Raw genomic sequence first — 24,655 nt, forward strand, 5'->3', positions numbered from 1 at the left:
CCCTCCATCTTGGTCAGAGTTTGGTGTCTCGTCCACTTTGCCAGGCCGTCTGTCCGTCCTCATCCCGTCGTCCTTTTCTCATTTTAAAAACAAAAACAAAAACAAGAAGAAGAACCGACCGCCAAGATGGAGGCCATCAAGAAGAAGATGCTCATGCTCAAGCTGGACAAGGAGAACGCTCTGGACCAGGCGGAGCAGGCGGAGGCGGACAAAAAAGCAGCGGAGGATAGAAGCAAACAGGTAGGCCGAGATGACGAAACTACAAATATGACCTCTTCTTTTAACTGTTGTGTGTTCTCCTAGCACGAAGACGAGCTCCTGCAGATGCAGAAGAAGCTGAAGGGGACAGAGGACGAGCTGGACAAATACTCCGAGGCGCTGAAGGATGCTCAGGAGAAGCTGGAGGTGGCCGACAAGAAGGCCGCTGATGTGAGTAGTTGCTTTTGTTTAGTTTTTTTTTTGTTTTTTGCCCGGTAACACAACGAAAGGTCGTGCTGGGGGCTATTATGGTCGGCACAGTAAGATAAAAGCCGCCGGTGTAAATCAAGCAGATCCACTCCACTGCATTCCATTCTCCTCATGCTCTGAATGGAGACCCCCCCCCCCCCCCCACCCCCACCCCCTCCCGGCCAAACTGACAGCTGTGTGTGTGTGTGTGTGTGTGGAGGGGGGTACAAGGATTGAGGAGCCTGCTTTAGGCCATGATGTCAGCCGCTAAACCTTGACTCGTAGCTTAACAATGGCCCCACTCCTTTTTAGGTGCATCCTTCAGCATCCGCTACCCAATAGGTGGGACACAACAGTATTGTTTTAAATGTTGTCAAGAGTGGGTTAGTTTGTAAAATAAACGTGTAAAAATAAATGGCAGTAATATTCATGTTATTGTCAAAAAAGGTTCCCAAACTTTAAGTACCATATTATTTATTATTTCATATTTATATGTCTCTGAGATCCTTTTTTCAAAAAAAAATAAAAAATTGTTGAAGGTCAAATGTATCCAATTATTGCCTTAACACTATATATATTGTTATTCATATAGTAAAAACATAAGTAAAAATAATAATTACAATTAAAGAATAATAATGAATCAATACATTTTGGTTAATGCCACTGACTGACTATTTGTCACCTTTTTAGCATTATAATGATAGATTTTTTTATGGCTTCATTACAAATTTTTAGTATACAATGTTGCTTTTGTATATTGTATCCATATGAAATTAAGCAAAAAATGTCTTTATATATAATGGGATAGTTAAAAATATATATGTTTGTAAATACAGTATATTTTAAATGATTTATTTGAATTTTATAATTTAATTACATTTTATAAATTATGATTAGACAGTATTTAGAAATAAAAATATATAAATGTGTTTTTACCTAAAAAAATAAAAAAAAAATGTTTTCTTACTGTATTTATAATATTAAAATGATATCCATATGCTGTAATTCAATCTATAAAATATTTGTATAATAGAAATACAAAATAATATATACATATTTTTTTTAAGTACAGTATTTATTGTAATCATTAAAAATATAATTATGGAAATTATGTTTTTTTTTCTTAAAAAAAAAACTGTTATAGAATTATTAGAAAAATGTTGTATTTTTTATTTTAAAGTACAGTATTTATTTTAATTGATTTTAATTTTCGTTTAAATTCTTTTTTTTTTGCATTTATTATTAATGAATTGTGATTATACACTAGTATTTAAAAATAAAACAATATAAATGTAGGGCTTTTCCCTAAAAATAAAATGCTTAATGTTACTATTTTATAGTATTTGTTATATATACATTATATGTATGTACTGTAGTTCATGTACTATGAAAATATTTAAACAATTATATACACAGTTATGATTTTTTGGTTTCTAAGTACAATATTTATTTTAATTGCTTTGTATTTATAGGTAAAACATTTTTTATGTATTTATCATAGATAAGTTATGACTATACAATATTTATTTTAATCCATTTGTATTTTTAGTTCAATCTAAATATTTCTTAATACATTTATCGTCCAGAGATAATGATTACACAGTATTTATAAATATATATATATATATAAATGTAGCTTCCTCCCACCTCCAAATACATGCACCTGGGGATAGGTTGATTGGCAACACTAAATTGGCCCTAGTGTGTGAATGTGATTGTGAATGTTGTCTGTCTATCTGTGTTGGCCCTGCGATGAGGTGGCGACTTGTCCAGGGTGTACCCCGCCTTCCGCCCGGATGCAACTGAGATAGGCTCCAGCGCCCCCCACGACCCCAAATAGGGACAAGCGGTAGAAAATGGATGGATGGGATGGATAATTTATTTTCTCTAAAAATAAAATACCAAATATTGTATTTTATGGTATGTATTATATAGAATAAAAACAGGTTACATTTTTTTATCTATAAGTACAGTATTTATTTTAGTGGATTTGTGTTTTTTCCTGAATATTTTTTTTTACATTTATTATTGATGAATTAAGATTATAAGGAATTCAAAAGTAAAATAGTATAAACTTAGTTTTTTTCCTTAGAAATAAAATGCCAAATAATTTTATTTTACTGTATTTATTATATATAAATTCGATTTATATACTGCATTTTAATTACTATAAAACAATTCATATGATCCTATGAATACAAAAATGATGATTGTATTTTTTATTTCTACGTACATTGTCTAAATTAATCGATATGTATTTTAAGTTAAATAAAATGTCTTTAAATGCATTTATTGTGTATAAATGATGATTATACAGTATTTAAAAAAAAAAAACGAATCATAAATTTCCCTTAAAAATGTGCCTTATTATTTTTAAAATATTAGTTATATATAGATTATATGTACATACTGTAGTGTATCTACTATAAAAATATTTATATAATATCAATACAAAGTTCAATATTAATATTGAATGAGGAGAAATTGACGATAAATAATATTTGAAGTTTTATTAATACATTTCAGCATCAAAGTGATAATAAAAAACTATTAATACAGGGACTTTGTGTTGAAATTGACAACATTTGGTATTCAAATGAGCCTTTTAAAAAGCTACTGAGCAAAGCTAAAAAAATAAATTTAAAAAACTAACAAGTCACATGATAAGCCCCATGACTGTGATTGACATTTCTTTATTCATGAGCAACATTGCCACTAGGTTAGCTTCAGTCTTCAAAACGTGCATCATCCCTCTGAAACATCAGTTTACTCACACCAGTTTGACTCAACCTGCATCCTGTGTGTGTGTGTGTGTGCGTGCGCGTGCATGTGCGTGTGTTTGCGTGCGTGCAACCAGGCGGAGGCGGAGGTGGCCTCCTTGAACAGGCGCATCCAGCTGGTGGAGGAAGAGTTGGACCGAGCTCAGGAGAGGCTGGCGACCGCTCTGCAGAAGTTGGAGGAGGCCGAGAAGGCGGCCGACGAAAGCGAGAGGTTTTTTTTCTTTTTTCTTCAAAAAATCAGCGACGGTACACAAAGAACATATAATGACATAAAGATCACATAACTAGTGCAATCATTTGGGTTAAATTTGCGATTTGGACAACACACATTCAATTTTCAATACTTGTCCACCAGATGGCGCCATTTTTTCCCATTCAAAGCATGCAAATGTGTGAGTGAATGTTATATTTTAAGCGTTACTTTAACGATGGCGAACATGATGGACATCTCATGTGCGTGCAGAGCCATGAAGGTGATCGAGAACAGGGCTCTCAAAGACGAGGAGAAGATGGAGCTCCAAGAGATCCAGCTGAAGGAGGCCAAGCACATCGCGGAGGATTCCGACCGCAAGTACGAAGAGGTGAGCTTGCATTCCCTGTTGGAGGTCGAAGGTCGCGGGGAGCGTTGGATATTGAGAGTGTGGTGATGCGTTCAGGTGGCTCGTAAGCTGGTGATAGTGGAAGGGGAGCTGGAGCGCACGGAGGAGAGGGCCGAGCTGGCAGAGGGGTGAGTGTCTGCTCGTTGATCATTTATTGACTCAACTTCTTAATACTGCTTTTGGCTTGATTTTGTCTTGAATTAGCTTTTTTTTTTAAGCTGTGGGAATAAAATAGGCCTGACTAAAACACTCCCTGGACAAGCCAAACCCTCTTAGCCAACCTCCATTTATATCCAGAGGTGGGTAGTAACGCGCTACATTTACTCAGTTACATCTACTTGAGTAACTTTTGGGATAAATTGTACTTCTAAGAGTAGTTTTAATGCAACATACTTTTACTTGAGTAACGCTACTTTTACTACGCTCCTTTTATCTACATTCAGCTCGCTACTCGCTACTGATTTTTATCGATCTGTTAATGCACGCTTTGTTTGTTTTGGTAGGATCTAGCGCAAGCCTGCGTTTTACCAATCAAATACAGTCACTGGTGACGTTTGACTCCGTTTCACCAATCAAATGCAGTCACTGGTGACGTTTGACTCCGTTTCACCAATCAAACAGAGCCAGGCGGTCACATGATTAACAAGCCTAAGCTTACATGAACTCAACGTCAAATTTGAGGAAGCACATCGCGGTAAGTAACGTTAGTAGATATTTTGGCTGTCACCGTAGGCTGATGTTAGCTTCCCTGCTATGAATCACTGTCAAATGTACATCGTGTGGGGACATTTATTAACGCACTGCAGCCTCATAGACAGACACACTCACGTATGCATAGAAACACTAATCAGAAGTGCACAGTGTGTTCCCAGGTGCACTGTGCAGCCCACACCTATTAGTTTATGGTTTGCGTAAAGGCTAACTTGTTATTTTCCTTTGTAATCTCTGCCTACTGAGCCTATGGTGCTGTGGCTCAATTTGCCTTGATTTTTTTTATGTTAATGTATTATTATTTAATATATATTATTGTTTTAGTTGCTTAAGGGATATTCCTGGCTCTGAATTTGCTCATTGCTATTTTTATGTTTTTGTGCATTATTAGTTGCCGTCATCATTAAACGAACAGGTTACTCATCAGTTACTCAGTACTTGAGTAGTTTTTTCACAACATACTTTTTACTTTTACTCAAGTAAATATTTGGGTGACTACTCCTTACTTTTATTGAGTAATAAATCTCTAAAGTAACAGTACTCTTACTTGAGTACAATTTCTGGCTACTCTACCCACGTCTGTTTATATCTATGTTGTACCTAGTTAGCAAGTTAGCTTCCTTGCTTGATAGGAATTGATTGTTAAAGTAAAGTATCTGATACTTTTTCTCGACTTTCTTTAAAGGTGTAGTTTGTTTTTGTAATGTAACAAATGTAGTAATTTTGTCCTCCACCACTAACTAAATATTGTAAAACCTAGTATTTTCATAACAAGTTTTAGCATACTTAGGCTAACATGTCGGCCATCTTAGTCAGGTAGGTTCATTTTTCTGAGGGCTGAGCTGGCACATTATTATTTGTTTACTAAACTTCTCAATCCTGCTTTTGGCTAGATTTAGTCTTGAATTTGCTTTTTTGAAGCTATGAGAATCAAATAGGCCTGACTACAGCACTCACTGGACAAGCCAAACCCTCTTAGCCAACATTCATTTATATCTATGTTGTACATAGTTAGCAAGTTAGCTTTCTTGCTAGATAGGAATTGATTGTTAAAGTAATTTATCTGATACTTTTTCTCGACTTTCTTTAAAGGTGTAGTTTGTTTTTGTAATGTAACAAATGTAGTAATTTTGTCCTCCACCACTAACTAAATATTGTAAAACCTAGTATTTTCATAACAAGTTTTAGCATACTTAGGCTAACATGTCGGCCATCTTAGTGATGTAAGTTCATTTTTCGGAGGGCTGAGCTGGCACATTATTATTTGTTTACTAAACTTCTCAATCCTGCTTTTGGCTAGATTTAGTCTTGAATTTGCTTTTTTGAAGCTATGAGAATCAAATAGGCCTGACTACAACACTCACTGGACAAGCCAACCCTCTTAGCCAACATTCATTTATATCTATGTTGTACATAGTTAGCAAGTTAGCTTCCTTGCTAGATAGGAATTGATTGTTAAAGTAATGTATCTGATACTTTTTCTCGACTTTCTTTAAAGGTGTAGTTTGTTTTTGTAATGCAACAAATGTAGTAATTTTGTCCTCCACCACTAACTAAATATTGTAAAACCCAGTATTTTCATAACAAGTTTTAGCATACTTAGGCTAACATGTCGGCCATCTTAGTGAGGTAAGTTCATTTTTCTGAGGGCTGAGCTGGCACATTATTATTTGTTTACTAAACTTCTCAATCCTGCTTTTGGCTAGATTTAGTCTTGAATTTGCTTTTTTGAAGCTATGAGAATCAAATAGGCCTGACTACAGCACTCACTGGACAAGCCAAACCCTCTTAGCCAACATTCCATTATATCTATGTTGTACATAGTTAGCAAGTTAGCTTCCTTGCAAGATAGGAATTGATTGTTAAAGTAATGTATCTGATACTTTTTCTCTACTTCTTTTAAGGGTGTAGTTTGTTTTTCTAACAAATGTAGTAATGTTGTCCTCCATCACTAGCTAAATATTGTAAAACCTAGTATTTTCATAACAAGTTTTAGCATACTTAGGCTAACATGTCGGCCATCTTAGTGTTGTAAGTTCATTTTTCTGAGGGCTGAGCTGGCACATTATTATTTGTTTACTAAACTTCTCCATCCTGCTTTTGGCTTGATGTTGTCTTTAAAGGCCTACTGAAATGAATTTTTTTTATTTAAACGGGGATAGCAGATCTATTCTATGTGTCATACTTGATCATTTCGCGATATTGCCATATTTTTGCTGAAAGGATTTACTATAGAACAACGACGATAAAGATTGCAACTTTTGGTATCTGATAAAAAAAAAGGCTTGCACCTACCGGAAGTAGCGTGACGTAGTCAGTTGAACATATACGCAAAGTTCCCTATTGTTTACAATGATGGCCGCATGAAGTGAGAGAGATTCGGACCGAGAAAGCGACAATTTCCCCATTAATTTGAGCGAGGATGAAAGATTTGTGGATGAGTAAAGTGCAAGTGAAGGACTAGTGGGGAGTTGAAGCTATTCAGATAGGGAAGATGCTGTGAGAGCCGGGGGTGACCTGATATTCAGCTGGGAATGACTACAACAGTAAATAAACACAAGACATATATATACTCTATTAGCCACAACACAACCAGGCTTATATTTAATATGCCACAAATTAATCCTGCATAAAAACACCTGCGTGTTTGTTATGCTAGCTCCTAGCTCCTCTGCTAGCTCCTAGCTCCATAGAACACGCCAATACAATTCAAACACCTGATCAACACACACAATCACTCAGCCCAAAAGACCGTTTACCTAACCCAAGGTTCATAAAGCTTATATATTTTTAAAAAGTTACGTACGTGACGCGCACATACGGTCAAGTTATCGAATGTTTAGCAGCCAAGGCTGCATACTCACGGTACCTGATATTCAGCTGGGAATGACTACAACAGTAAATAAACACAAGACATATATATACTCTATTAGCCACAACACAACCAGGCTTATATTTAATATGCCACAAATTAATCCTGCATAATAACACCTGCGTGTTTGTTATGCTAGCTCCTAGCTCCTCTGCTAGCTCCTAGCTCCATAGAACACGCCAATACAATTCAAACACATGATCAACACACACAATCACTCAGCCCAAAAGACCGTTCACCTAACCCAAGGTTCATAAAGCTTATATATTTTAAAAAAGTTACGTACATACGCAAAAAAAAGCCAAAGCTGCATACTCACAGTAGCACGTCTGCGTCTTTGTCATCCAAATCAAAGTAATCCTGGTAAGAGTCTGTGTTGTCCCAGTTCTCTACAGGCGTCTGTGTATCCAAGTCAAATGTCCTCCTGGTTAGAGTCTCTGTTATCCGAGTTCTTCCATCTTGACTGCATCTTTCGGGAATGTAAACAAAGAAGCGCCGGCTGTGTACTGTTGTGGCTGACTACGTTCGAAAAATACGTCCATTTCGCACCGACAACTTTCTTCTTTGCTTGCTCAGCTTCCTTCTTCATAATGCAATGAACATGATTGAAACAGATTCACGAACACAGATGTCCAGAATACTGTGGAATTATGAAATGAAAACAGAGCTTTTTCGTATTGGCTTCAATGTGGAAGGCATACCCGTGTTCGCCGGGCCACGTCACGCGCATACGTCATCCTCAGAGGCGTTTCGAACCGGAAGTTTAGCGGCAAATTTAAAATGTCACTTTATAAGTTAACCCGGCCGTATTGGCATGTGTTATAATGTTAAGATTTCATCATTGATATATAAACTATCAGACTGCGTGGTCGGTAGTAGTGGGTTTCAGTAGGCCTTTAATTTGCCTTTGTTCTAATCTGTAAAGAATCAAATAGGCCTGCCGCCTGACTAAAACACTTACTTGACAGGCCACACCCTCTAAGCCAACATTCATTCATATAATTAATTTAGACTGACCATACGTCCTCTTTTCCCCAGACATGTCTTCTTTTGAGGGGCTGTCCGGGCGGAGTTTCTTAAATGCCTCAAATCTCCGGTATTTTGAGTTAGGGTTGCATGTATTTTCAATGTACGTTCAGGGTTAAGAAGGGGTTGAAAACAAAACAAATTGTGAAGGTGAGCGCACGCAGCAGCATTCGTGAGGGAGGGGCAGAGACAGACAGAGCGAGAGAGTTAGGATAAACGTGCATGCGTCGCCAGGCTCTGCTTTTTATCCATAGATTTATCAGATTTAATTTTTTATTATCTATAGCAGTGGTGTCAAAAGTGGGCCCCGGAGGCCATTTGCGGCCCACAGGTAATGTTTTAAAGGCCCACGGCACATTCTAAAGATACTATTAAAATAAACAAAAACATAACAAAAGTGAAATAAAAAAACTTAAAGGTGAAATGTAATTTAGAAAAAGTTGCAATTTTTAATTATAAAACAAAGCTGTTTTTTTTTCTTTCAAACTGTCATTGCTCAAAACATAATATTGAATCAAAATCAATGTTATTATGAATTATTGACCTATCCAAGGTTCCGATTACTTCACATCAAATATTCCACTTTGAAAAATATTTTTGGTGGAAAATTTTGCATATTTTGTGTGTTTGCCATTAAAAACATAGTTTTATTTGATAAAAAAAGGGCGGAAAACAAACAAACAAAAAAAAACAACATAAAAAAAAAAACTAAAACATTTTGAAATGAGGGATAGATCTGAAGTCGATGTAGACTCCAGAGATTTAAGCATTAAATACAAAATGTATGTATGCCCTGGCACACCATTATCATCATTTCATGACCCAAGCACTTTTTACACTTTTATACTGAAATAAATACACCTACAACTTATTCAATAAAAACATAGAAAAAACTACCAGCAGTGGTAAAGTTTAGATCCATGAAGGAAAGAAGAAAGTGAATGAATGTTTATAACTGAATACATTTACATATGTATACAAATTTTTCTTTTTTTATTATTTTTTTTAATGAATTAAGTAACGTTTATGACAACCTTTTTCCAAAACACAATATAGAATGTGAGATAAAGCAATGTATCTGATACTTGATGCATACGTTCATTTTTTTTCAAAACGCTTACAAAAAAGTTCGACACCAAAAATGTACTGTGGGACCCCATTTTTATGTCTTGATGGGGTCTCTGGGACCCCATTTTGAAAATTTCCAAGCACCAACACTGCTGTCAACAGAGGAGAAAAAATGCTTTATTTAAATAAATATATTATTTATAAAGAAAGTTCGAGTATCATTGGCAAATTTTCACCTAGTCCCAACCTTGGCGTGCTGCCCGCCTTGGCACGCATATATGTGTCCTCTTTTTGGGATTTCACAATATGGTCAGCCTACATTAATTCATGTAGCTAGTTAGCAAGTTAGCTTCCTTGTTAGCTTGCCGGCTATTGTTAGAGTGATGTATGTATCAGACACATTTTCTTGGCTTCCTTAAAGGGGAACTGCAAAACCGCCAACAATACTTTATTTACGTTCCGTAACCTGTATATTAACTAAGCTGTAGCGACTTTGTTTATGTAAGAGCAAACACTGAGGAACTAATTATATAACGTAGTAACACATCGCCTAGCCATAAGCTAGCTGCAGCAAGAGGTAGGCTAACTACGGCAGGAGGTAAGCTAGCTTTTGCGTCAGCAGCTGAAAGGCATGATGTGCTATGTGTATCATGATAACTATCAAAGTCACTTGATGGACGGTTACCTGTTTGGTCCAGCTGGTTGGTGAAGTTGATTTTGGATAAGCACGCCATTTAAATCAAAATAGCTTGGCTCCAAGTTCCACGTGTACAGCGTCAAAGTCAAAGTATTAGCCCACATTTCATGTTTTGTTGTACACAGCTAGCTCGACAGTGTATGTAGTAGTATCACGATCAATATTACAGTGACTCACTCACTGTTTGGTCCAGCTGGCCGGGGAAGTTTGACTTTGGGTAAGCATGCCATTTATGTAGGCATAGCTTGGCTCCAAGCTCCACATTTACACTGGCAAGTCACTTTCACCTCAATCTTTCGGCTTCCTTCGTGCTTGCTTATATAACCAGCAGTTCATCTAGGGCTGCGAATCTTTGGGTGTCCCACGATTCGATTCAATATCGATTCTTGGGGTCACGATTAGATTAAAAATCGATTTTTTTCAATTCAACGCCATTGTCGATTCAAAACGATTCTCTATTCATTCAATACATAGGATTTCAGCAGGATCTACCCCAGTCTGCTGACATGCAAGCAGAGTAGTAGATTTTTGTAAAAAGCTTTTATAATTGTAAAGGACAATGTTTTATCAACTGATTGCAATAATGTAAATTTGTGTTAACTATTAAATGAACCAAAAATATGACTTATTTTATCTTTGTGAAAATATTGGACAGTGTGTTGTCAAGCTAATGAGATGCGATGCAAGTGTAAGCCACTGTGACACTATTGTTCATTTTTAATTTTTTTTATGAATGTCTAATGATAATGTCAATGAGGGATTTTTAATCACTGCTATGTTGAAATTGTAACTAATATTGATACTATTGTTGATAATATTAATTTTTGTTTCACTACTTTTGGTTTGTTCTGTGTCGCGTTTGTGTCTCCTCTCAATTGCTCTGTTTATTGCAGTTCTGAGTGTTGCTGGGTCTGGTTTGGTTTTGGAATTGGATTGCATTGTTATGATATTGCTGTGTATTGTTTTGTTGGATTGATTAATTTAAAAAAATAAAATAAAATAAAATAAAAAATAAATTAAAAAAATAAAATCGATTTTTTAAAAATGAGAATCGATTCTGAATCGCACAACGTGAGAATCGCGATTCGAGTTTGAATCGTCTTTTTCCCACACCCCTAAGTTCACCCTCCATATATTCAGATTCAAAAATATAACAAATATAATAAAGTATTTCTGATTCTGATAAGGTTGTGAATCCTCATTTGTCCAAAAAATGTGGTCTTTGTTGTCTGTTACCAAGTCTGCCATGATTAGAACACACTCATGTTTGTTCACGAAAGTCGGAAGTACGCTGCTATGGAAACGGAAATAAATGCGCTGAGGAAAGAAGTTCTGGTAATGCATAAAATGACCAAAATACAGTAAATATTGTACATATCACATATTGTTATGAACGTGTCTGTTTGTACTTGCAGCGTGTAGTTGTGTTATAGAGCTTTGAAGACTACAACGGTGACTCCCATTAGCTGCATTTTGCAAGCTTTTTTTTAAAATCATCTTTAGAAACCTAAAAAAAAGGTGTGTAAACAATTGTAAGCAATATGCAAAATTCCAAAAACAAACGTGCAGTTCCCCTTTAATAGCTGTAGTTTGTTTTTTAGTAACAAATGTTGTAATGATTTTGTGCTCTACCACAACTAACTAATTCTGAAACCTATAATTTTTATAGAAAGAGGTAGCATACTTAGGCTAACATGTCGGCCATTTTAGAAGGTAAGTGTCTGCCCTTTTTTGGTGTCTGTTTGTTTTTGGGAAACAGGTATACTTTTCTAATGCACTTGCTTCCACTTTTCTCTTCCCTTTTGTTGTGTTAAACCAAACATTACACCAGAAAATGTGCCGAGCTGGAGGAGGAACTGAAGACCGTTACAAATAACCTGAAGTCCCTGGAGGCGCAGGCCGAGAAAGTACTTGATTTTTGACTTATTTTTTGGAACAAACATCAAAGATGAATTCAAAAGTAAATAGTTCAGTGCGTTATTGCACATTAATTGGAGCTATTTGTCCACACAGTACTCTCAGAAGGAGGACAAATACGAGGAAGAGATCAAGATTCTGACAGACAAGCTGAAAGAGGTCAAAAGGATCACAGAGTTTTTTTCATTTTGAATCTAAAAAATGTTGACATTTGCATTGATTTAATGTAAGGCTGAGACCAGAGCGGAGTTTGCTGAGAGGTCTGTGGCCAAGCTGGAGAAGACCATTGATGATCTGGAAGGTACGGATCACATTCTTCCTCTATGCTCGCCCCCGAAAAACTGTACAGTATATTTCTGTTGCAGAGGTCCCGCCTCAACCTTACGCAAATAATGCAGCCACCCATACAAATGCACACTTTAAGGCCTTTATTAGGCCCTAATATATTTTTTAAACCCTTTAGATCAGGGATGTCAAACTCGTTTTAATTGAGGGCCACATCGCAGTTATGGCTGCCATCAGAGGGCCGCTTGTTAATAATGTATGAATTTGCCTCTGGATTTAATTATATAATTTCATTATATAAATTGTTTTAAGTAGACTGTCGATTTTGCAGTAAAAACTTTAGATCTACAAAATTTGACTGTAAAATATAGTTTATTTAAAATTTTTTACATTTTACGGTAAATGGAAAAACAGTACCACTGTTTTTTTAGGGGGGGGTTTACGGAAAAAGCTGGCAGCTTAGTTGCCAGAATTTGTGTGTTAAATTCACATTGTTTTTTTACAACATTATATTGTTAATGGAAAAACAGTACAAGTTATTTTCTTATTCTGGCAATTTACCTGCCAGTTTTTTTTTTACCGTAAAAACAGATGTACCTTCTTTCCATTTACAGTAATACACCGTTAAAAACAACAACCGTAGATTTTACAGTCAAAAACTGGCAGCTCAGTCAACAGAATTTTTACGCAAAAAACAGTAGTAGTTTTTTTCAATTTACAGTAATATGCTGTAAAGAACAACATAAAATGTGTTTTTCATTTTTTATGAATTTGATGGGTAGTTTGCTGTAAAGTTAAGTATTTTTATTTCTTTATTATTTAGACAAAAACATTTTTGGAATGTAATATTTGTTGCAATATTGGATTCCGGAAAACACAGAGTGAGATGTTCTACCTCTTGTGCGAAACACAAATGCATAAAATGACTTAACACATTAAAATGAACAGTGAACGTGAATGGAAGACCTGACGGATACAATTTACGGGTGCGCATCATCAGTAGTGTTCCTCTGGGTCATTGGATATTTCGGCCTTTAACACTATACACCCTCTCCAGAGGCGGCCAGCTACAGAATGATCAGACCTTAGCTTGCGACCCAAGCCCAATTAGCCATAAAAGGGATACTATTAAAGTTTAAAAAGTATGCAATTTCAAGCAGTACATATATTTTTCTGTCAATATCAAAAAAATCAATTACATTTAATGAGAAAATATTAAGTACTTTATTGACAAATACCATTTTCAGGTGTTTGCGGGCCGGATCAAATGATGTCGCGGGCCAGATCTGGCCCCCGGGCCTTGAGTTTGACACTAGTGCTTTAGATTGTTAAATGTAAAGGAACTCGCCACCAGGGTGTGACAAAGTGGACGGGTGAATTTACTGAGGCCTCAGGCACAAGGGGATTTTTACAAAGTCAACGTTCAATAATAGTTTGCTTGAATCAAATGAAGAATGTCTAAAACTACCTTTACCCCCCTATGAAGTACATAAAATGGTTTGTTCCACATGGAAAGCGGCAAACCCAGCATCAGAGACTATCCATCCATTTTATACCGCTTGTCCCTTTTGGGGTGGCGGGGGGTGCTGGAGTCTATCTCAGCTGCATTCGGGCGGAAGGCGGGGTACACCCTGGACAAGTCGCCACCTCAATGAGACTAATAAATCTTATTTGCGACAGCATGGAGAAAGTTATGTATGAGTTAAATAATTGTAGTGCGTTCAAGGTCTCTTGATTAAAGTTGGAAACAAAGGCGCGCTATGTTTTAAAGACAGGGGAAAGCTTAACCTCAAGGTAATACACTAATAATAATGTAATCATAATAATGATGTATTAATGACTCGGAGATAAAGAGAAATGTGTCATATTTATAATTATATTTAAGTGAATGATTTTTTAGATTCATACTCTTGACACTTTTTATTGAATTTGTTGGCACTTTTTTGTGGGGAAAAAATGTTTGATTGATATGATTTAGGGGGTTTCATATAGATCAGCGGTGTCCAAACTTTACACTGAAAAAATGAAAGCACGCGCGGAACATTTTGATATTTTTCATTTTCAAAATGAATACAATATATATTTTAACTCGCAGTGGTGTCCAAACTTTTTGACCCGGGGGCCGCATGAGGCTACAAAAAATTTGACCGAGGGCCGAAAGCCGACTGCATGTAAAGCAACAACATATATACACACATATATATAGCCCATACATACGTATATATGTGTACATATGTATGTATGTATACATATTATATTAATATATTATATACATATACAATAAATATATCCATCCATTTTCTACTGCGGGCCCGATTAATCCGATCAAGCACAGCCCGAAGAGGCAACGTGGGTTCCCCCTCCAATGGGCTCACCACCCATAGCAGGGGTCATAGAGGTCGGGTGCGATGTGAGCTGGGCGGCAGCCGAAGGCAGGGCACTTGGCGGTCCGATCCTCGGCTACAGAAGCTAGCTCTTGGGACGTGGAACGTCACCTCGCTGGGGGGGAAGGAGCCTGAGGTAGTGCGCGAGGTGGAGAAGTTCCGACTAGACATAGTCGTACTCACTTCGACGGACAGCAAGGGCTCTGGAACCAGTTCTCTCGAGAGGGGCTGGACTCTCTTCTACTCTGGCGTTGCCGGCAGTGAGAGGTGACGGGCTGGGGTGGCAATTCTTGTTGCCACCCCAGCAGAGCCTGCATGTTGGAGCCTGCATGTTGGAGTTCAACCCGGTGGACGAGAGGGTAGCTTCCCTCCGCCTTCGGGTGGGGGAACGGGTCCTGACTGCGGTTTGCGCTTACGCGCCAAACCGCAGCTCAGAGTACCCACCCTTTTTGGATTCACTCGAGGGAGTACTTGAGAGTGCTCCCCCGGGTGATTCCCTCGTTCTACTGGGGGACTTCAACGCTCATGTTGGCAGCGACAGTGAAACCTGGAGAGGCGTGATTGGGAAGAATGGCTGCCCGGATCTGAACCCGAGCGGTGTTTTGTTATTGGACTTTTGTGCCCGTCACAGATTGTCCGTAACGAACACCATGTTCAAACATAAGGGTGTCCATATGTGTACTTGGCACCAGGACACCCTAGGCCGCAGTTCCATGATCGCCTTTGTAGTTGTGTCGTCGGATTTGCGGCCTCATGTTTTGGACACTCGGGTGAAGAGAGGGGCGGAGCTTTCTACCGATCACCACCTGGTGGTGAACTGGCTGCGATGGTGGGGGAGGATGCCGGACAGACCTGGCAGGCCCAAACGCATTGTGAGGGTTTGCTGGGAACGTCTGGCAGAGTCTCCTGTCAGAGAGAGTTTCAATTCCCACCTCCGGAAGAACTTTGAACATGTCACGAGGGAGGTGCTGGACATTGAGTCCGAATGGACCATGTTCCGTGCCTCTATTGTCGAGGCGGCTGATTGGAGCTGTGGCCGCAAGGTAGTTGGTGCCTGTCGTGGCGGTAATCCTAGAACCCGTTGGTGGACACCGGCGGTGAGGGATGCCGTCAAGCTGAAGGAGTCCTATCGGGTTCTTTTGGCTCATAAGACTCCTGAGGCAGCGGACAGGTGTGCGGCTTCAGCGGTCGCGGAGGCAAAAACTCGGACATGGGAGGAGTTCGGGGAAGCCATGGAAAACGACTTCCGGACGGCTTCGAAGCGATTCTGGACCACCATCCGCCGCCTCAGGAAGGGGAAGCAGTGCACTATCAACACCGTGTATGGTGAGGATGGTGTTCTGCTGACCTCGACTGCGGATGTTGTGGATCGGTGGAGGGAATACTTCGAAGACCTCCTCAATCCCACCAACACGTCTTCCTATGAGGAAGCAGTGCCTGGGGAATCTGTGGTGGGCTCTCCTATTTCTGGGGCTGAGGTTGCTGAGGTAGTTAAAAAGCTCCTCGGTTGGCAAGGCCCCGGGGGTGGATGAGACCCGCCCGGAGTTCCTTAAGGCTCTGGATGCTGTGGGACTGTCTTGGTTGACAAGACTCTGCAGCATCGCGTGGACATCGGGGGCGGTACTTCTGGATTGGCAGACCGGGGTGGTGGTTCCTCTCTTTAAGAAGGGGAACCGGAGGGTGTGTTCTAACTATCGTGGGATCACACTCCTCAGCCTTCCCGGTAAGGTCTATTCAGGTGTGCTGGAGAGGAGGCTACGCCGGATAGTCGAACCTCGGATTCAGGAGGAACAGTGTGATTTTCGTCCTGGTCGTGGAACTGTGGACCAGCTCTATACTCTCGGCAGGGTCCTTGAGGGTGCATGGGAGTTTGCCCAACCAGTCTAAATGTGTTTTGTGGACTTGGAGAAGGGAAGTCCTGTGGGGAGTGCTCAGAGAGTATGGGGTATCGGACTGTCTGATTGTGGCGGTCCGCTCCCTGTATGATCGTGCCAGAGTTTGGTCCGCATTGCCGGCAGTAAGTCGGACACGTTTCCAGTGAGGGTTGGACTCCGCCAAGGCTGCCCTTTGTCACCGATTCTGTTCATAACTTTTATGGACAGAATTTCTAGGCGCAGTCAAGGCGTTGAGGGATCTGGTTTGGTGGCTGCAGGATTAGGTCTCTGCTTTTTGCAGATGATGTGGACCTGATGGCTTCATCTGGCCAGGATCTTCAGCTCTCGCTGGATCGGTTCGCAGCTGAGTGTGAAGCGACTGGGATGAGAATCAGCACCTCCAAGTCCGAATGCATAGTTCTCGCCCGAAAAAGGGTGGAGTGCCATCTCCGGGTTGCGGAGGAGACCCTGCCCCAAGTGGAGGAGTTCAAGTACCTCAGAGTCTTGTTCACGAGTGAGGGAAGAGTGGATCGTGAGATCGACAGGCGGATCGGTGCGGCGTCTTCAGTAATGCGGACGCTGTATCGATCCGTTGTGGTGAAGAAGGAGCTGAGCCGGAAGGCAAAGCTCTCAATTTACCGGTCGATCTACGTTCCCATCCTCACCTATGGTCATGACCGAAAGGACAAGATCACGGGTACAAGCGGCCGAAATGAGTTTCCTCCGCCGGGTGGCGGGGCTCTCCCTTAGAGATAGGGTGAGAAGCTCTGCCATCCGGGGGGAGCTCAAAGTAAAGCCGCTGCTCCTCCACAACGAGAGGAGCCAGATGAGGTGGTTCGGGCATCTGCTCAGGATGCCACCCGAAGGCCTCCCTAGGGAGGTGTTTAGGGCACGTCCGACCGGTAGGAGGCCACGGGGAAGACCCAGGACACGTTGGGAAGACTATGTCTCCCGGCTGGCCTGGGAACGCCTCAGGATCCCCCGGGAGGAGCTGGACGAAGTGGCTGGGGAGAGGGAAGTCTGGGCTTCCCTGCTTAAGCTGCTGCCCCCGCGACCCGACCTCGGATAAGCGGAAGAAGATGGATGGATTTTCTACTGCTTGTCCCTTTTGGGGTCGCGGGGGGTACTGGAGTATATATATATATATATATATATATATATATATATATATATATATATATATATATACATACACACACATACACACACATATATACACCCAATGTATATGCAATGTTTATAAAGTTCTGAAGTATGTGTACTGATATAGATATTAAATATATGTGTAATGTAAATAAATAAGTATGTAAATAAATTTGATAACAAAAACAATACACTAAGTTCAGTTGTTTATTTATTATTATTTATTACAACTGTGTGCTGTCTCAAAGTGATTTTTGATCATGTTTACACAGATGTTTTTACAACTAATCGGCGATTGAATGCTGCGGTAAAGCCACATGTTCGAGGGTAATCGCAAATATGCTGTTATATTAATGCGCGCGTGTGAACACAAACACAAATTACGAAAAAAATTTGGACGTAGGGAGAAGTACAGAGCGCCAATAAACCTTAAAGGCACTGCCTTTGCGTGCCGGCCCAGTCACAAAATATCTACGATTTTTCACACACACACAAGTGAATGCAAGGCATACTTGGTCAACAGCCGTAAGGGTCACACTGAGGGTGACTGTATAAACAACTTTAACACTGTTACAAATATGCGCCACACTGAACCCACACCAAACAAGAATGACAAACACATTTCGGGAGAACATCCGCACCGTAACACAACATAAACACAACAGAACAAATACCCAGAACCCCTTGCAGCACTAACTCTTCCGGGACGCTACAATATACACCCCCCCCCCCCCCCCGCCCACCTCAACCCCGCCCCCCAACCTCGCCCACCTCAACCTCCTCATGCTCTCTCAGGGAGAGCATGTCCCAAATTCCAAGCTGCTGTTTTGAGACATGTTAAAAAAAAAAGCACTTTGTGACTTCAATAATAAATATGGCAGTGCCATGTTGGCATTTTTTTCCATAACTTGAGTGGATTTGTTTTGGAAAACCTTGTTACATTGTTTAGTGCATCCAGCCGGGCATCACAACAAAATTAGCCATAATAATGTGTTAATTCCACGACTGTATATATCGGTATCGGTTGATATCGGAATCTGTAATTAAGAGTTGGACAATATCGGAATATCAGATATCGGCAAAAAAGCCATTATCGGACATATCTATTTTTTATGTCCTTCTTGTCAAAACCCTCTTTTTAATAGGAAAATCACAAAATATGCAATTTTGATTTTATTTATTTAACCTTTATTTAACCAGGAAAGTCCCATTGAGATCAAAATACCTATTTTTCAAGGGAGTCCTGGCCAAGAGGCAGCAAAAGATACAGTTACATACATGTCATACACATTTTTAAAAAACAGTTACCACTAAAAAAACATAATCTCAAGTACTCTCAATCTGGACGTAACCCCCCAAAATTGTTTAATGTGGAATATTTGATGTGAGGTCATTGGAGCCTTGAAGGGGAACTGCAATTTTTGGAATTTTGCCTGTCGTTCACAACCCTAATCTTTTGTTGTTGTTTTTTTTGGGGGCGGGGGCATTCTAATTTTTAAATTGTCTTGTTCTTGTTGGCTAGCAATGCAGCTAATGGGAGCAATCAATTCTACCTCTATATCACTTTAAAAATGCATCCAAAAACCGCCAACAATACTTCATTTACGTTTGGTAACCTGTATAATAACCAAGCTGTAGGGACATTGTGTGCTGCTATGGAAACGGAAATAAATGTGCTGAGGAAAGAAGTTTTGGTAATGCATAAAATGACCAAAATACAGTAAATATTGTACATATTACATATTTTTATGAACTTCTCTGTTACCATAAAATATATATATATATATATAGACTTGCATTGTGTATATAAAACGTAGATGGAGGGATTTGAAGTTGTTTTAGAGGGCTTTAAAGGCTACAACGGTGACTCCCCTAAGCCACATTTTGCAAGCGTTTTTTATTATCTTTAGAAAAAAGTTCCCCTTTAATTAGGCAAATAATTCATAACAACATTGCTTTTGTTTCATTATAATTTTTGAGCTATGACAGTTTAAAAGAAAAACCCCACCAAAGGTATTTGGGATCTAAAAGGGTCATGAAAGTGTTAAAAATAAATAATATATAAAAACTTTTTTTTTTAAACTTTCTACGCTTAAATCTCTACATCAGTGGTTCTCAAACTCAGAAAACCACCACAATGACCAAGATCAAAATACAGTAGCGTAGTAGGCCTAAATATTCATTGAAATATTACACACAGATTGAACAGTTACACTGTGTTTGAATATTGAATTAAGTTATTTTTTTGGTGGAACACTAGTTTGAGAATCACTGCTTTAAAACAATTTCAGATCTGTCCATCGATTATATGTTTTTATTATGTTTTATGCCCTTTTTGTTAAATAAACCCTTGTTTTATTTGCATGTCAAACACAAAATATGCAATATTTTTCAAAAGTAGGATATTTGATAAGTAATTGGAGCCTTGAATATGTCACTAATTCATACCAACATTGATATTGATAAATATTATTTAAACAATGAGAGTTTTAAAGTAGAAAAACTGCCTATAAGGCAGCTTTGTGTTATCAGTGTCAATATTTCAACATTTTCTCATTACATTACACCTGTTTGCTCTTTTGTTACACTTTGTAATCTTTTTTTTTGTAATATTATTTTTAAAATGCGCTGCGGGCCGCAATGTGGACACCCCTGATCTAGCTGTTCTAAATAAATCTAAGGTTTTTACACGCATTTTAAAAAACTTCTTTCAACCAAATTAAACTAATATTTTTTTTTGTAGTGTGTGTGTATGGGGTTCAGATATTTGGTTTGGGGTGGGGTAAAGGAACTTCAGGAGTCTTGTGTATGGGGGCCCAGAATTTGGTGCTGCGTCCCTGCTCATCACAAATGATTGATAAACATGTAGAATCAGTCACGGTCCGGCCTTTAGCCTGGTTGACAACTGCATACTTCCATCTCCGGTGTTGTACATTTTACACTTTAACACGTATTAATGAATTATAACTGACTTAGGTTGAATGAGATGGTCTGTCTATAAAAACTCTTATTTTTTGGAGGGAAAAAGCAGTAATGGGTGTGTTTTATCACAATAAAAAAACCTGTGAATACTGAATCACAAGTAGGTGTGCATTTACTGTATATTGTTGTCATCATGCAATGTTGCTTAATCCAAGCATGTTGTATTGTCTCTTTGCACAGATGAGCTCTATGCACAGAAACTCAAATACAAAGCCATCAGCGAGGAATTAGACCACGCGCTCAATGACATGACATCCATGTAAGCATCCATCACCCCTTAAAATTTGTTTCATTAAAGATTTTCATCCTAATACGCAGTAATACAAATATTTAACAAAATAAGTAACAGCAATTCATATGGAATTTTTATTTCACCTTTTTTTGTTTTGTTTTGTAGCTAAATCACCACTGGAAGTCCTGCCCGCCACCTTTCTCACTCTCTCAGCTCAAATCTGACCCTTTTTTTCTTCTCTTCCTCCATTCCTCGTAACTGTCCGTTTTATGCTGCACTTGCACACCTTTTCAAACACGCAGCAGCAGTTTACTCTGTGCAAATCCACCCTTTAGTTATACTACTTTGTGTTCTTTAACCATGTTTAAACGGGGGAAGAAATGCTCAAAGTAACCTGTCTGTGTCTGTTTTTGCTGCGCATGCCATTTAGAACAGAACACACTTCATTTATTTGTCACTGGGGAATATATTGGGGGAGCGTTTCCCAGCAAGTGTGTTTTGGACTGCTATGCATTACAAGAGGCCCTAAATCAACTTAACAGGGAATGGAGGTTCATTTATGTCTTTTGGACACTGAATTTATGCAACTGAATTTTTTGTGTTTAAATTTTGTGAACCAAATCTAATTATGCTGAAAATTCCATTCAATAAAAATGTGTGGGCAACATTTTTGTGTTGAAAAATTCAGTGTGTAAAACTTCACTGTTTAAAAATTCAGTGCAAAAGAATTCAGGGAAGAAAAATGTGTTGTATCAAAACTCTCATCCGGCAAATTAAGCCTGAAGCAATCAATCATTTTTTTACACTGAATTTTACCAAACTGAATTTTTAAGCACACAAAATTTGGCCACACTTTTTTTTAAAAATCAATTTGATGTAAAAAAAAATATAAATAAAAACAGTTCACTAAATTCAAATTTAAAAACATTCAGTTACATAAACACACAAATTAACCTCAATACATAGCATCAAATAAAAAATAAAACATTTTAAATTACAAAAATACACCATAACTTGCAGTGATTTTTAAAAAATATATATATATTTCAGACCAACAAAAATAAACTGACAATGCTCTTTAAATTGCATCGCACAGAAAGAGAATTAGGCAACAAACAGCAGCTTATTTTAAAGGATCATGCACACAATTTATAGGAGCATGTGAAAACATTAATAAAACACATGAGACCACAAGTAATAAATGCTCTTAGTGATTATGTCTAGACGGCAGACTTCAACAATAATGACATGATAATGTCAGATCATCCTTGAAAGCCAAATAGGATGTTTTTAGAATAAGAAGTAGTGAACTACATTTCCTTACACTGGGAGTGGCAGCCATCATGCTACTAAAATCCCATTGAGGTAGGACTGCTTGTCTGAAGAATCAAAACTGGAATTTGGCGTACACAGTGCACTAAAATGTGTATAAATTGCATCAAAACATGTTTTTTTTTCACAAGTTTGTGCCATCATTGGACACAATAATTGCATTTGATACTGGCCTTGCATGCAGGAAACACATCAAACATTGAATGACATGCTGTTTTTGTTTTAAAAAAAAAAAAAGGTCCATAAATGCACAAATATTTCCACTTTGATTGTATAACAGTGAGAATAAATTCTAGAATAAAAGCAGTTCATCCCAACAATGCTGAAGAAGCTGAACAGACTCTATGAATTGCTACTGAGCCTTCGCCGCAGCAGAGAGGCGGGCTTGCTTTCGAGGTCCTCCACGTCGCTCTCGCACTGTCTCTGCAGGACAGCGTCGTACATTTAAGCTCATATTTGTTGGGATGAGTGAGATTTGACTTACCTCAAGTGGATCTGAGCTGCCTTTGCACAAAAGTTTTAAGCGGACCAGGCGGTTACACATCCGCACCATGTTGTAAGACATCTTGTGATGGGAGAAACCGTGTTATATTATGACAGTAGTGCGCCAAAATATATAGTTACACGCAAAATATACCTTCCATTTCCTTTTGGCGTTGAACTTCTTAAAATTCTTCATGTTGATTGAGGATCGATTCCTGTGGGCCATCTGTTTGCGTGTAATGGGCTGCAACAAAACAAAAAGTAGTTAACACATGGTGCAACACAGCCGGGTTAAAAAAAGGATTAAAAAAATTTAAAGATGGGAGGATGGAATAGTAACCTTGATCCATGGATGGAGAAGACACTCTGCAGCTGTCATTCTGTCACTAAAAGTTTAATGTCATTAGCATACATATCAATAAGTCAAACTTTATTTATATAGCACTTGTTATGTACAGGTAAGTTGCAACACACTCACACACAGCATTATTGACAATAACAAGATATGGCACGGCACTGAGGATTGAGAAAGAAACACCCATCTTTCAGGCATCCACACTGGCTAAGAACTATCAATTTAAGTAATCTTAAACAGTGTTTCTTAAAGATAGGGCCAGGGCCCATTCATCCTCCAATTTTGACTTTCTTAAAATAAAATATAAAAGAATTAAGAGGATAATTGAGGAAAACAAATCATAAATACTGTAAGGGAAAAAAAAAAATGCAGTTTGTCACTTGACCATTAGAGGTGCCCATTACTGTTATTTTCCTTTAGAGCTACCTGTACAGTTTATAAACAAATAAAGTTGAATAATATAACAATTGCTGAAATACAATAAATAAAAACAAATACCTGGGATTATTCACCAGTAGTTTCTGGATGAAGTCTTTAGCCGTGGAGCTGGTGGTGCTAAAGTACCGCGTATCAAGCTGGTAGTTTATAGCCAGGACGTTCTTCAGAGTCTCTTCATCGGAGTCTCCCTGGAACGGCGACAAGCCGCTCAAGCTGCGGACACAGCATATATGGACATTACCAGATAGGATTCAGTCAGTGACATGTGGATTGTATTTACGTGCCATGTGAAGCACTTACAGTATGTAGGTAATAACTCCTATGCTCCTGCAGGGGACAATGGGGGAAGGTGAGGAAAAGTGCTCAGAGAATCCCAATAAAATGTGTTGCAGTGCAGGACACACAATGTGCAAGGACAGGAAGTGCAGCATATTCACCACATATCAGCCGCTGTGCTCAGGGCTTCTCCATTAATCATCTCGGGAGCTGCAAGAGACAGACCGGCATGAAGAATTTGAAGTTGTGTATGCAGAATTGTGCAACGAGGATCTTGCCGTTAAATCCAATTAGTGTGACACCATTAGAAATGGATTAACTAAGCAGACAGGTTTTTGTCTCACCGATGTACTGAGGGGTTCCACTTGAGCTCCTGTACTCCTCCCCTGAGCTAAAATGGTGCGCAAGGCCAAAGTCAATGAGTTTGATGATAGGATGTGGACACGCTTTGTCGGACAGCATGATGTTTTCTGGCTGGATGGAGACAATGTTGTTAGACAGCTAACTAGGATGTCTTCAAAGTTGTCCAAACAACGTTAGAAACCTTGAGGTCGAAGTGGGCGATGTTCTTGTTGTGCATGAAGCCCAGTCCGTCCAGGATCTGCTTCATGAACTGGATGGCCTCGTCCTCCGTCAGGTTCTCCTTCTCTGCGATGAAGTCGAACAGCTCGCCGCCGCTAACGCTGCCATTTCAAAACAGAAGTCAGAAGAAACTACTGGTTGTAAAAAGGAACACAAGGGTAGCAATTTGTGC

General features: G+C 38.9%; 2 protein-coding genes across 3 annotated transcripts in view; one reads left to right on the forward strand and one right to left on the reverse strand.

Annotated features, from left to right (window-relative positions):
* Window positions 1-22,666, forward strand: LOC133650371 (tropomyosin alpha-3 chain). Its single transcript, XM_062047525.1, has 10 exons — window positions 1-240; window positions 304-429; window positions 3,305-3,438; window positions 3,691-3,808; window positions 3,884-3,954; window positions 12,032-12,107; window positions 12,214-12,276; window positions 12,349-12,418; window positions 20,966-21,044; window positions 21,183-22,666. The coding sequence occupies exons 1-10, from the start codon at window positions 127-129 to the stop codon at window positions 21,184-21,186; spliced, it is 855 nt and encodes a 284-aa protein (XP_061903509.1). The 5' UTR covers window positions 1-126; the 3' UTR covers window positions 21,187-22,666.
* si:dkey-240h12.4 (death-associated protein kinase 2) overlaps window positions 18,982-24,655 on the reverse strand; it is a 12,762-nt gene continuing 7,088 nt past the window's right edge. Inside the window, exons 4-12 of one of the 2 annotated variants that reach the window (XM_062047524.1) lie at window positions 24,446-24,584; window positions 24,246-24,375; window positions 24,063-24,111; window positions 23,926-23,952; window positions 23,686-23,838; window positions 23,173-23,218; window positions 22,987-23,076; window positions 22,834-22,914; window positions 18,982-22,772 (exon numbers count right to left, since the gene is read on the reverse strand). In XM_062047524.1, the coding sequence (XP_061903508.1) occupies window positions 22,692-22,772; window positions 22,834-22,914; window positions 22,987-23,076; window positions 23,173-23,218; window positions 23,686-23,838; window positions 23,926-23,952; window positions 24,063-24,111; window positions 24,246-24,375; window positions 24,446-24,584 (796 nt within the window). In that variant the 3' untranslated portion in view covers window positions 18,982-22,691. Of the gene's footprint in view, window positions 22,915-22,986; window positions 23,077-23,172; window positions 23,219-23,685; window positions 23,839-23,925; window positions 23,953-24,062; window positions 24,112-24,245; window positions 24,376-24,445; window positions 24,585-24,655 lie in introns of both variants that reach the window. The other variant, XM_062047523.1, reaches the window with a different exon arrangement.

This window comes from Entelurus aequoreus, linkage group LG05 (assembly GCF_033978785.1).
Source record: "Entelurus aequoreus isolate RoL-2023_Sb linkage group LG05, RoL_Eaeq_v1.1, whole genome shotgun sequence".
Lineage (NCBI taxonomy): Eukaryota > Metazoa > Chordata > Actinopteri > Syngnathiformes > Syngnathidae > Entelurus > Entelurus aequoreus.